Source organism: Symphalangus syndactylus, chromosome X, assembly GCF_028878055.3.
Source record: "Symphalangus syndactylus isolate Jambi chromosome X, NHGRI_mSymSyn1-v2.1_pri, whole genome shotgun sequence".
NCBI lineage: Eukaryota > Metazoa > Chordata > Mammalia > Primates > Hylobatidae > Symphalangus > Symphalangus syndactylus.
In genome coordinates, this window is record NC_072447.2 from 112,354,635 (window position 1) to 112,368,244 (window position 13,610).

The following is a 13,610-nucleotide window of genomic DNA, read 5'->3' on the forward strand; positions in this document are numbered from 1 at the left end:
CCTTTTACATTAGCTCAATATAGGAGGCATTAATTATGGCATTCAATGCAGCTAAACAAAGAGATATAGCTGTATTATAATAACATAATGCCATAGAATAATTACCAATACCTGCTGAATGCTCCCAGATCTTATATGTATATAACACACATAAAGTATTCACGCACATATACTTGTTTATTTTCTTACTTGTTTATAAGCATATACTTTATTTATTCCCAATATTTTCACATCTTCTGCTTGTATGTAGAAACTCTCTGTTCTGTGAGCAGCTGGAAGGTAAAGAAGACCAGCAGCCCAGGGAGCACCGACCAAAATTTGTTTCTAATGATTAACAATAAAAGCACGGCCCCTCTGAGATCCATCCGCTAAAAAAAAAGTCCCAGTTTAGATCTATTTGTAATTGGCTTTGGTGCTCACACCAATGAAAGTGGAACTGAGCCTAGAAAAGTAGTATCAACGGAAGGTGCAAATGAACGAATAGAAAAGCTTCCTGGTTGGACTCATGGTGCTCAGTCAACTAGTCTGGAAGTTTCCCTCCCCCAAATAACTGAGCGTCACTCCCTCGCAGGTTGCTGGTGCAGTCTAAAACTGTGGCGGAGTGATACTCAAATTCCCCTGTGCTGGTGAGGAGGGGGGCCTTGCTGGGGGAAGAGAGGGAGGAAAGTAGATCTGTAGGAATTGAGTGAAGAAAAAGTTTGCAAGTCTGGACAGAAGGGAAAAGTTCTCCTGAGAGACCGGCTTTGGGGAGGGGAGTGGGGAAGGAAGAGTAGCTCTTTCTTCTTCTTCTTCTTTTTTTTTTCTTCCACTCTTAAAAAGCTTCTTTCTCTTCACCCAAGCCTCACTGTCCCTCTCCGGCTCTAGCTCTCTCCATATAAACCCTCAAGATTATGTCAATTGGTTAGAGCCAGCCGGGAATTTCGTGCGGGTGCTGAAGGAGCTGCGGGAGCCGGAGAAGAATGAAACTGCGTGGAGTCAGCCTGGCTGCCGGCTTGTCCTTACTGGCCCTGAGTCTTTGGGGGCAGCCTGCAGAGGCTGCGGTAAGTCCTTCCTCCCCTCCCCCGCGCCCATCACCGCTCTTTCACGCCGAAATTACCTTTTCTTTTTTTTTTTTGGGGGGGGGGGGGCCCTTTATCTTCCTTTTGGCCTTGACTGGGGAATTCAAATTTGCTTTCTCATGTTTAGGAAGAAACGTTATTTGCAACACGGGTAGCTCAAGCCTTCTGAAGTCCAATGGAGAGGTTTAAGTGCTTAAAAATAGGGCTGCTTGCTTCCCTGCAGCTAGCTCCTCCGGGGGCAAGAGCAAAGTCAGAAGTGGGGGACACTAATTAAGGGCTCACTAGGCTGTGGTGGGTATTTAAAACTTTTCCTCCCCTTCCTCCACCGTCGGGTGTTTCCCTGCCTGGCGACTAACCTTTTCACTACTTGTACCCAGCCCACTCACTCTTTAAATTTTGTCTGTAGTTTAATATTTTGGCTCTTCGAAAATCCAGCTTCCATCAAAGTGTTTTTAGCGCCTCAGTGAAGTTCGTCCGCTTTGCTCTTTCCTTAAGAAACGTGAACCTACCCCCACCTCAGGTCATTCAAGCCACTGACCTGCTTTTCCCTTTTGACATCCTTGTTACAAATGAAATGCTAAGGTAACAAACCAAGAAGAGTGAGGTAAAGTCTCAGGCTTCAGGTCTTTTGCGTCTTTATTTGTTGTTGTTGTTGTTTTTTCTAAGTTATGAGTTTTTTGTTTACTTTTTTTTTAACCCACCAAGGCACCTGAACAAATTGAGAATTTGCCCATCACCTATTCAAAGGAAAATACTCCTTTTTCAAAGGAGAATCAGTGTTCCAGTTTAAAGGAAAGTGGGGGAGGATGTACATGTGAAATAGCAGCAAAAAGCTCCATTCAGTTTTAGGAATGTAGAATTCAAACCTCAGTATATCTCTTAGAAGGGTATCTGGGTAGTCTCACCCACTGTCCTATTGGGGATGAGGGCCAGATGTTAAAAAATGAATGGCTTTGTGAGAGAAAATGTTCTCCAGCCTGAAGCCCATCATCTTTAATTTCATATAACCTCTAAAGAATAAGTGTGTGAGAAATTATTTAAATTTATTTGAGTGATCATTATGGATGGTTTTAAAAACTGTTTAATATGAGATCATGGCTTAGGCCTTCACCTGGTTGAGTGACTGTCAATTCTTTATAAGCAGCTGCTGTGTTACAACTCATCTGGTTCCACTTTTAAGTTAGCTGTTTAGCTTCCCTATAGCACTTAGCATGCCTCAAATCACATGTCCTCTTTCTATCCTTCTGAAGGTGTGTACCCAGTGTATGAAAACTGACTTTCATATTACTCTGAGCACAACATAATTACAATAGCAAATTTGCTGAAAAACCATGCATATCAAATATTTTTACTATGCATGCCATAATTTTCTTCCATCAAAGTAGACAAATGATTTAAAAACGCTTTTTTGATGCAGAGCATCTTAATGGGGTAAGGTTTAGCCAGTCAATAGGGCTACAAACTTGGATAAAACTACAATTGTGCTGTTGAAAATAGTTCATTTTAAAAACATCTTCTTGGTGTCCTGTGTTTACGGCATTTGGCCCAGGGACAAAGATTTTGTAGATGTTTGATTAAATGTATATATATGTTTTTTGATGTTACTTTTAACAAATTTGCACCAGATGGCAATTATACAGGTATGTAAAGCAACACCACACATCAATTTATATTAAATCAATTTATGTTAACAATGAGATTTCTTTTTATTGACAAAACTTGAGAGCAAGCTTGTTTTCTTGGATTCTTAAACTAATGAGTATTCATGAAGTCATTACAGCTCTTTCCCTTTTCCTCCTATGTAATTTTTAAAGAACATTTTACATCCCCTTTTCCTATCATTAGGATATTGTGCCTCTATTAAAACCAAGGGTTTGTTTTTCCTGGTTCATACATAAATATTTTAATAGGCTCAAAAATATGAATGATATCGGCTCTCCATACTAGTGCTGGAGATATCGGTGACCATTTCCAGAGTAAAACTGGATGGTGGTAGGGCTAGTCATTGACTGGAGTAGTTTAGTACTGGGATTTTTATATCAAAAAAGTGTTGCTATTTAAAGTGCTTTACTCTTTTATAGATAAATGATTTCTTTATCTCTGAAATCATGCCAAATTGGTACATCACAAATATGTGGAAGATTTTTTTTTTAGGTAGAGCATTCATTAGGTGGAATAAAGTAACCTCTATGCCAAAAGGTTAGTAATCAGAGAAGACAGTTTTAAGTTGGAAATATAATTTCTAGTGATGGAAATAACATTTTTATGTGAAGGTAATTATACCTGTACTGATTCACTGTCAGTGGGATATGCACTTAAATTTGTGGATGTGGGCAGTATGTAAAATTATGTTAGTTTTATTTTACATAGTAAGTTGTTTTCTGTGCGGTAGATTGGATATTCTTCTCTACTTTAAACGTACTATCTTCCTTGTGACCAGCGGCTGGATATTTTTCTCTACTTTAAACGTATTATCTTCCTTGTGACCAGTGGCACGAATTTATCAAGGGTAGGAGTGTTGTTTGTAGCCATGAAACACTTCATCCTCTATGAAGTATATTGCTCCATAGGAAAAATTTGTCATCATTGTCATTATTAATGTAGATAACATAACGAGTGTTTACTATGTGCCAGGCACTGCGCTAATATGATAATACACATTATCATATCTAATCTTCAGAACAGACTTATGAGACATATACCATTATTATCCCCACTTTACAGATGAGAAAACTACAAATTACAGATGTTGAATACATTCCCAGAAATCCAGTCACGTAGGCAGTAACTTGTGAAGCTGGAAAATTTGAATCCAGGCAGTTTGACTCCAGAATCTTTGCCCTTAATGACTGTCTTATACTGCCTACTTTGTATGTGGTCTATAGAGATTTACTGGTGTGTAAAGTATTTGGATCTCTGCCACTTTTTTTGGACACAGGAGGTGAAATGGAAATGATAATGGGGGTTACATGTCTTCCTGCTGATGTTAGGAGAGGCAGCATGGTGTAATGGAAATAGCTTTGGGCCTAGAATAAAAAGATCAGAGTTTGACCTCTGTATCTGTATCTATACAGAGTGAGATTATTTAAAAGTAATCTAAAAGCAAATGATGTTGAAGGTTTTATGATTTTATGTAATCACAATATGTAAACATTTCAACTTATATAACTACTACAATTTGTGACAGATGATTTGTTTTGAAGGAAGATTTGCCTTATGATTATTTAATTACTCAGTTACTGCATTAATTTTAAATCCACCAAACTTTTCAAGAGCGTGTCTATTGTGAAACAACCAGGTATGTGTGTATGGTAACACACTTTACTTAACATGCTTAATTTAGTTTTGTTCTTTTTTTGTACTAATTTGCCTACCTATCATATCCAATTTTATTCACAAACTATATAGATATATATCTTTAGTCTTATGCATATATCTATATATGTATCTGTCCCATGGCAGTGTAAGAGTTTGTATTTTTTCTTGTGTTTTTATTTACCTTTTGATGTCTGTACATGTAAGACATGAGACTCTTTACATCCCTGAAAGCTTGGTTAAGATGGTGTCTGCTAGGTTTATTCACTATAAAGTCACTATTTTTTCTTTTGTAATTACAAAGTGAGACTATGTAGGGCAATATTGTGAGACAGTGTAAATATCCTGTTTCTCGTCATACATTTGCCCACTAATTTTAGCATATGTTGATGATTCTGGCTTGAATAAATTATTGTTGTGACATTTGCCAGACATTGATTTCAATTTTCAACATTTTTACATTTATTGATTGATTGAATTATACTGTAATAAAAAACTTTCTCTTCTCTATGCTTAATGTATATATTTATTCAGCTGTTTATAGCAGTATGGACTTAATGAATATTTGTTTTATTCTATAGGTTATAATGAACTATGCTCTTACTACTTTTTGTTTTTGCTGAAACCCAGATTTGGCCAACAGGAGCCCCTTCAAATTGGCTCCTATGTCCTTTCAACATGTCTCCATCATTTTTTAAGCACCCTCTTACTTTCTGGCACCACAGATGTTCCAGACTCTTTTTTTTTTTTTTTTTTTTTTTTTTGAGATGGAGTCTCGCTGTGTCACCCAGGCTGGAGTACAGTGGCACGATGATCTCAGCTCACTGCAAGCTCTGCCTCCTGGGTTCACGCCATTCTCCTGCCTCAGCCTCCCAAGTAGCTGGGACTACAGGCGCCAGCCACTATGCCTGGCTAATTTTTTGTATTTTTAGTAGAGACGGGGTTTCAGCATGTTAGCCAGGATGGTCTCGAACTCCTGACCTCGTGATCCACCTGCCTCGGCCTCCCAAAGTGCTGGGATTACAGGTGTGAACCACCGCACCTGGCCTCCAGACTCATTTTTTAATTTCCTTGCCCCAACTCTGGAATCAGAATCTTTTCTCCAAGGAGCTCTGATTCTTTTTATTGGAGAATGGTATGTAGAAGCCAAGATCTGGGTGCTTGGCATACTTATTGTTACTGAGGTGTCATTGCTTCTAGGCCCTCTCAGCAGGCACAACTAGGAAATATATGTATATATGCACACATACCTGTTTCTATATCGATTTCTTGAAGTCCCTCTTTATAAATGTTAAAATCATGGATTCATAATGATACCTCTGATTCCAGTCCAAGACCCTAGAATAAATATACAAGATCTCATTCTCTTCTGGTATTTCTCCTCACATGTTTTGTGGACTTTGTAGAGGTCTTATACAGAGTCTTCTGAAGTCAGACCTGGAATCTGACTGGTAGATGTGTAACTTTCAGCAAAATAGTAATCTTTGAGGCTTAATTTCCTCATTGGCAAAAGGGAGGCAGTAGCACCTATCTCACATATTTTTTTTTTTAGGATAAAATGAGAAAAGTTATGTAAAACATATAATATTTGACACCATAGTAAATGTTAAATCAATTTTAGATTTCATTATTGTCATTATATTTATTGACTTACCATTTCTTACTACATCAACTCTCAAATCTCCTGCCTGATTTTCAAGGCCTATCATGATCTTTTCCCTTATCCAACCTTATTTTTCATTACATTTTACAATATACTCCCTCCAGTCTAGCCTAGGTAAGCTTTCCTACAATCCCGTGAGCACTGCATACACATTTTGGCCCTCCATCTTGATTAGAATTTTGTGGGTCCAAGTCTTTGCTCAATTCCAGCATAATGTTCACATTTATTCAGCAGATATTTATTCAGCAACTTCTAAGTACTCAAAAATTCTATTTATGTTGTTCTATTTCTATTCATGGAGGTGTACTGCCTACAAAATCATTTTGTGCTAGACACTATGGCTAAAACCAAATAAAGACAAGGTTCTTCCCTTCATGCTGTTTACATACTGGTGAGAATAGATAAATAGTCCTGTGAAACTTTCCCTTATTATAGTATCAAATACTGATTGTACCTTTCTTTGAACATTTGTAATATTTAGCCTCTCCCAGTTTCGTATCTGCATGTATTTGGTCTTACAGGCATTTTGTTTTATGACATTTTATCTGTTCTTTCTATTTGATTAAAGTCCCTTTTGAAGCAATAACTGTATATTTGTTCATTCATTCAACGAATTCATATGTTGATTTCATATGGTAACAAAAGTAACAGCTGCTCAATGTTGGAAACTTGAAAAACATAAAGAAAATAAAAATATGTCCACAGTTCTACCAGCAGGCCAGAACTGTGCTGTCTGAGCACAGAATAATGGTGTGTGTTTTGATTATTGTTGTTTTTATTATTTTCTTTCCTATGTATATAGTCTGTTTGTAAAAATACATTTGGCATAGAACAATGACTTGTAAGAGTACAATTTTTGAATTGTAAATGATATGTTAAGGTTTGGACGTGAATCGTGAAACTCTAAGCACAATTCATGTTTCAATTGCTATGGTACAGTTTTCATTTCATGAAGATACTGAATTTTTAAAATACTAAAAAACCTGATTAAATAAGCACTTGCTAATAACAAAAAAAAAGTTGGTTAAAATAAAAAAGTAAGTTGGGATTATTCTACATACAGTTTTATTTCTTACCGTTTGATCACTTATCAAGCACTTTCCCATGTTAACATTCTTAGTTTTAAAACATTATTTTAAAAGGATTACATACAACTTGTATTTATACACACCCCAATTTATCTGTTCACTTTTGTAGAATATATTTAAAAATGTCAAGATTTGTTAGCCATCGTAAGAAGTGCTGCCATGAACATTTCTTATTCCATATTTTTATTATTTTATTGCTACAGCCTCCTTCATGGGGAATTAGTGGGTTAAACGCTATAAGTATTTTTCAAGTCTTTGATACATACAGTAGACCCTGATATTTAAAAAGGCTATATCAACAGAGAAATTATGGTAACTTTTTTTAGTGGTTACTGTGTTATATCCTGTTAGGTAGCTAATGTTATTTCCACTTTTATATACAAGGAATCAGAAGCCCACATGGGTTAAACAACTTGCCAAAGGTCATGCAGTTGATACATGATTGGGCCAAGATTTAAACCAAGGCTCTAGAACGTGCTCATGAGATTCTCCTCAATCCCTATTTCATACATGGTAGATAATAGAGAAAAGTAAAGTCATGATGAAAAGTTGAATAATTCTCATTGCCCTTTCTGTAAACCCTTCTGTGACCGGTCACTTAAGATGATTCTAAAGAAAGACTCTCCATTGGCTCATCTTTTAATAATTCTTTACCATAACTGCCTAGGCTGTTCATCCTTAAGGGCTTAAATTTTAATTTTGTGCACAATATATCCTCCTACTTTTCTCCCCTGGGCAGAAGGTGGAGCTTGCCCTCCACAAATACCTCTCCTGCTGATCTCTTCCTAGCTATAACAGTGATATAACGTACTCAAATTCGTTGACATTCTCCCTCCCCCAGAAGAGTTTTGTGCATATGCACCTGAAATGAGAGGCCCTTCTGACCTCTTTCCCCACCCCTCTCACCAGCCCCTGCACTGTAGCTGCCTTTCAGGCTTACACTTAAATAGCTGTGTCTTTACCTAGTATTGTCCCTAGCTTTCATCTCTCCCTTAGTGATACTCCAGAAACTTCCCTTCATTAATTCTTAATCTGTTTTTCCCACTTTGGGGAGATAATATCACAGCCTCAATTTCCTCTTTTTAGAAGATTAAACTGGTTAGTACATACGGAATGTGAGGTCCCCCATCCATTTTGTACCACTCCCAATTTGTAACATACTCACTTAACCTTCTCCTCACATTTCCTCAATAGCCAAATGACTTCATTGCCTGTTTGCCAGCCCTATATCTTGCACAATTCAAATGTATTTCTCTGCAAAGTCACAAACTGTTATGCATTATGGTTTTTCCAGGTGGCATTTGAATAGCTGAACTTTAAGCTCCTGAGTGATAGGGATCTGCTCTTGCCAAATTACTTTCCAGAATGGTTTTACCAATTATACTCCTATCAGTAGTGTATAAGAGTGCCTGTGAGACAGACTTAATTTTTCTTTCCTATCTACTACAGTGACTATGGAATTGATGCTCAATTGATTACCAGTTGGTTGGCTGATTTGGTCTTAGTCTCTAATGATTTTCTTTTACAAATGTAATCATTCCATCATCTCATCCCCTTGTGATGATAGCAGCTATGGAACAGAAGTAATTTTTAAAAATGTATTCTTTCTAATTAACATTATAAATGAACCACCCAGACACTTAGCTAAATCTTTATTATAAAGATTTGTTTTTAAATAGCAGTAATTCTTGAGGATTTTAGAGAAACATCTTCAGTGTGATATGTGACACATAGGCTCCTTTCATTTTAACAAACCAGATTCTCACTTTATGCAACTTGAATTTATTTACCTTCATAGTCTGTCCAGGTCCACCCACACTTTGTGCCTTTAGCAGCTTCTGCTGGCCTTTAACCAAAAGGGCAGTCTATGATGGTACTTGCTACCCTGTTGAAATGGGAACCTTAAATCCCTTGTTACTCATTAATTAAAGACAGTCAAAGGCAAATGTTATAAAAGAAACAGGCTTTTGCTAAATTTAATTTTTAACTTTTTTTATTTTAATGAATCTGATGTAAATGTCAGATACTTACTAACTTGTAGAGAATGTAAGTACCGTTTACAAGCAAGTTCTATTCTGGTTAATGGAATTGTGTTTTTGACAGTAATAAAATAAGACTTCAAGAAATTCTGTTAAGGAATTTGTATCATGCTATAATTCAATCAAATAATATTTTTCCTGTATATAGGAGAACTCGCTGGTTTGCTTTCAAAATTTCTTATAGTGTATATGACATTAATTGAGTACTGAAAGAGATATGGAACTTTGAGAGGGGGAGTGGTATTAGGAGTGGGACATGACTGATAAATTATTGTAAAGTGTTTACAAGCCCTCCAAAACCTTGCTAAAGGAGGACTGGTCCTTCTCTGTCCATATTCTCACAATTTAATTGATGTAGTAAAATGTTACTGTATGTGGAAGATAGGCATGGTGGTGTCTGTTTATATTAGATAGGTTGTTTTTCTTGCAAGTGCTAAAAAAGGCTATCTGTCTTAAACAATAAAGACAATTTTTAGCTCACATAACAAGAAGTTTGGAGGTTGATTATCTCCAAAGTTAATTAATTCAGCCAAATAATGACACTATTAAGGGCTAAAGTTTTTTCCATTTTTCTGTACTGCCGTACTCTGCCTATCAACTTGCCCTCTAATATTAGTGCCACTCATACTCTCAAGATGGCTGCTGCAGTTCCAGGAATCACATGCAGACACTGCAATGCCCAGTAGAAAGAGCGTATGAACTATTCATGTGTATCTCTTTTTACTAGCAATGCAAACTTTCTAAGGAGTCCCACAGCGCCATACTGAAAACACCTCTTATTTATCATTGGTTGAAATTGTGTTATATGCATATGCCTACACCAGTACATTGGCAAGTGCAATAGGGACATAAACGTAGAGTTAGTCCAGTCACTTACACAACCACCTCTCCCTGCCCCGCGTCTGGCCAAAACACATTGCTATCTAGAAAAGTTGGAGGGTGGAAAATATGTAAATAAACTCATGGTGTTTTGGGGGGAAGGAATAAACAGTTTCTGTTTCACAACCTTATGAGTTTGTCCTCAGGATCAGTTGATACAGAAGATTTGTAAGAAACTGGTGTATTTGTTAAATGTAAGATATATTACTTATCTAGGGAAACAAGTGTTTTGTATAGTTCTACAAATGAAAGTTGTTGACTGTTCATAGGCATTTTAGAGCTGGAGGGACATTAGTGATCTTTTAGGTCAGTAGTTCTCAAACTGGTCTGTGGACCCCTAGGGTTCCTGAAATCCTATTAGAGAACACGAGGAATATTTTAACAGTAATATTATCTTAGTCTGTTTGGGCTGCCATAACAAAATACCTCAGGCTGGGTGGCATATAAACAACAAATTATATCTCATTGTTCTGAAAACTGAGAAGCCTAAGATCAAGGCAGATCAAACCTAAGATTCAGTGTCTGGTGAGGGCCCTCTTTCTGGTTCATAGATGGTATCGTCTTTCTGTGACCTCACATGGTGAAAGGGGAAAGGGGTTTTTTCTCTGGAGTGTCTTTTACAAGGGCACTAATCTCATTCATGAGGGCTTCACCCCGTGACATAATCATCTCCCAAAGGCCTCACCTCCTAATGCCATCACCTTGAGGATTATAATTTTAAAACATATGAATTTTTTTGGAGGGGACATAAACATGTATCATAGCAAATACGAAGAATGTTTACTTTTCTCACTATGTTGACATTTGCACTGATGGTGAGTAAAATTAATGGTGCAGTGTACCACATTTTCTTAGTAGTTGTATTCCTCATGCTCTCGGGGGAAAAAGCCAATTTTACTTCAGAGTGTCCTCAATGTAGCATTAATGTATATTAATTGAATTTTGACCCTTGAGTGTATGTCTTTTTAATATTACATATGACAAAATGGGAAATATACACAAAGCACTTATGTACGCTGAAGTAAGATAGTTGTTTCTAGGAAAAGCACTTGTGCAATTGTTTGAGTTGCGAGCTGAACCAGTTGATTTTTGCATGGAACGCTTTTTTGTTTGTTTTAGATACAGGGTCTTGCTGTGTTGCCCCAGCTGGTCTTGAACTCCTGGCCTCAAGAGGTCCTCCCGCTTCGGACCCCCAAAGAGCTGGGATTACAGGCATGAGCCACCAAGCCCAGCCAAAATTCATTTTTACTTGAAAAACAACTGAGACAAACTGTGGTTATTTATGCTTGGGTATTTGGCAGGCATTTTCTTGAAAATGAGTAGAATTAGCCTATCACTTCAAGGAAAACTACTGACAGTATTTGTGGCCAATGAAAAATTTGAGCTTTTCAAGTAAGAATGAGAATTTTGGAAAACTTGAACCTGACAATATGAGTGTGACAGCTTCCCAAATCTTAGACTTTTCTAATGAAGCTGGTAATTATAGTAATGTGTATATTTTACATTGTACAACAAATTGTGTTAACATTTGGAAGCTCTGCATAGGTCAGTGAACTAATGTTTTCCAAATGACTAATACACAGTGTTACAAAGTCATGTATAGGTAAAAGATCCATTCAAAGGGCAAGAAAAATCGAGTTTAATGTAATTGAATACAAAAAGCTAGTTGATAAAGTTTCAGATTCTACATTACAACTAACCTTATCTTAAAAGGCTATTAGAATGCACACTTTTCCAGCTATATAACTATTTGAAACCAGATTTTCTTCATATATTTTAAGTAAAGCAATGTATTCCAACAGAAGAAATGCAGAAGCAGATAGGAGGATTCAGCTTTTGTCAAAGCAAAGCAATCTACAAAAAAAGTAAAACAATCTCTCTTCCCACTATTTTTTTTTTGTTTTGGAAAATATAAGTAATTTTCATAAAAATTCATAATATATGTTAACATTTAATGGGTTCGTTATCACTTGAAAATGAATAAATAATTTTAAATATTACTCAGTTTTAATTTTTATATGGTATATGTTGATAGATGTAATCCAGATGATGGGGTCTTCAATACTTTTTAAGAGAGTAAAAAGGTCTTGAAAACACGAAGTTTGAAAACCACTGCTATACAGAGACCAACTCCATCTTTTACATGAAAGTGATTAATGAAAGATGATAACTAATTATTTAGTTGCAGAGGCAGAGATGGAAGCTGTATTTTCTGAATCTTATTCTCGTCCTCTCTCCAGTATACTACATTGGTTTAGGGATTGGTAAATTGATAATATGATGTGGTAATTTTGTTCATCATGGTAGATACCGTTAAAATACCAAACAGAAAATGTAGATACTAGATTGTACTCATCTTGCCTACCATCTTCAATCCAATTGCCAAGTCAGAAACATTCTTGCTATACAAACCACAGCAGAAGAGACACACGCAAAAAATAGCTAAAGTTGCAGTTACTTTTAGGTACTAAATTGGAAAATTCATGAAACCCGAGTTCTTATCTTACATATCTTTGTATTCACCACAGTGCATGGACTGGTTTCTTGTATATAGTTATCTCTCAGTAAGTATTTGTTGAATGAATGTTGAATTTGGGGAAGGAGTCGATGTATCCGGATAACACTAAGAGGCAAGACAGAATCAATGGGTTAAGTTACAGGAACGCTGGACAGCAATAATTTTCTTTTTTCTTTTCTTTTCTGTTTTTTGTTTGTTTTGTTTTTGTTTTGTTTTTTGTTTTGACAGAATCTTGCTCTGTCGCCCAGGCTGGAGTGCAATGGCATGATCTTGGCTCACTGCAACCTCCCCCTTCCAAGTTCAAGCGATTCTCCTGCCTCAGCCTCCCGAGTAGCTGGGATTACAGGTGCCCGCCACCACACCCAGCTAATTTTTTATTTTTAGTAGAGGCAGGGTTTCACCACGTTGGGCAGGCTGGTCTCGAACCCCTGACTTCAAGTGATCCACATGCCTCGGCCTCCCAAAGTGCTGGGATTACAGTCGTGAGCCACCATGCCCAGACAGCAATAATTTTCTAACAATGAATTATTTGCTACTTAGTAATGGAAATGTCTCATTAGTAATAGGAATGTTCCTTTACTAAAAATGCTCAAATAGAAGGTGGATGCTGCTTTGTCTGCCAACATAGCCCTGAGGTCCCTTTGGACTCTAAGATTCTGTTTTTTCTGGTAATTAGAAGGAAAATACTTTCTTACTGAGCTCAAGTCTACTTCTGTGATTTTATCGAGACAAGGTCTCCTGTTGCCTAGGCTGGTCTCAAATTCCTGGACTCAAGGGATCCTCCAACCTCAGCCTCCCAAAGTGCTGAGATTACTGGTGTGAGCCACCATGCCTGGCCTACTTCTATGATTTTAAAGCAAATTTTAGGTATAATTGACATACAATAAAATGCATATATTTCAAGTGTACAGTTTGAGTTGTGACATATGTATACACCTGTGAAACCATCACAACATTCAAGATAATGAACATGTAAATTACTCCAAAAGATTTTCATTCCTCTTTGTAATCCCTCCCTTCCTACCCCCATGCTCCATCCACAAATAACCA

The 13,610-nt window shown here is 36.9% G+C and overlaps 1 protein-coding gene across 2 annotated transcripts in view; it reads left to right on the top strand.

Annotated features, from left to right (window-relative positions):
* The first annotated feature begins 564 nt into the window (after window positions 1-564).
* COL4A5 (collagen type IV alpha 5 chain) overlaps window positions 565-13,610 on the top strand; it is a 261,295-nt gene continuing 248,249 nt past the window's right edge. The window contains exons 1-2 of one of the 2 annotated variants that reach the window (XM_055267729.2): window positions 565-626; window positions 840-1,040. In XM_055267729.2, coding sequence (XP_055123704.1) covers window positions 960-1,040 — 81 coding nt within the window. In that variant the 5' untranslated portion in view covers window positions 565-626; window positions 840-959. Of the gene's footprint in view, window positions 627-667; window positions 1,041-13,610 lie in introns of those variants that run through there. The other variant, XM_055267730.2, reaches the window with a different exon arrangement.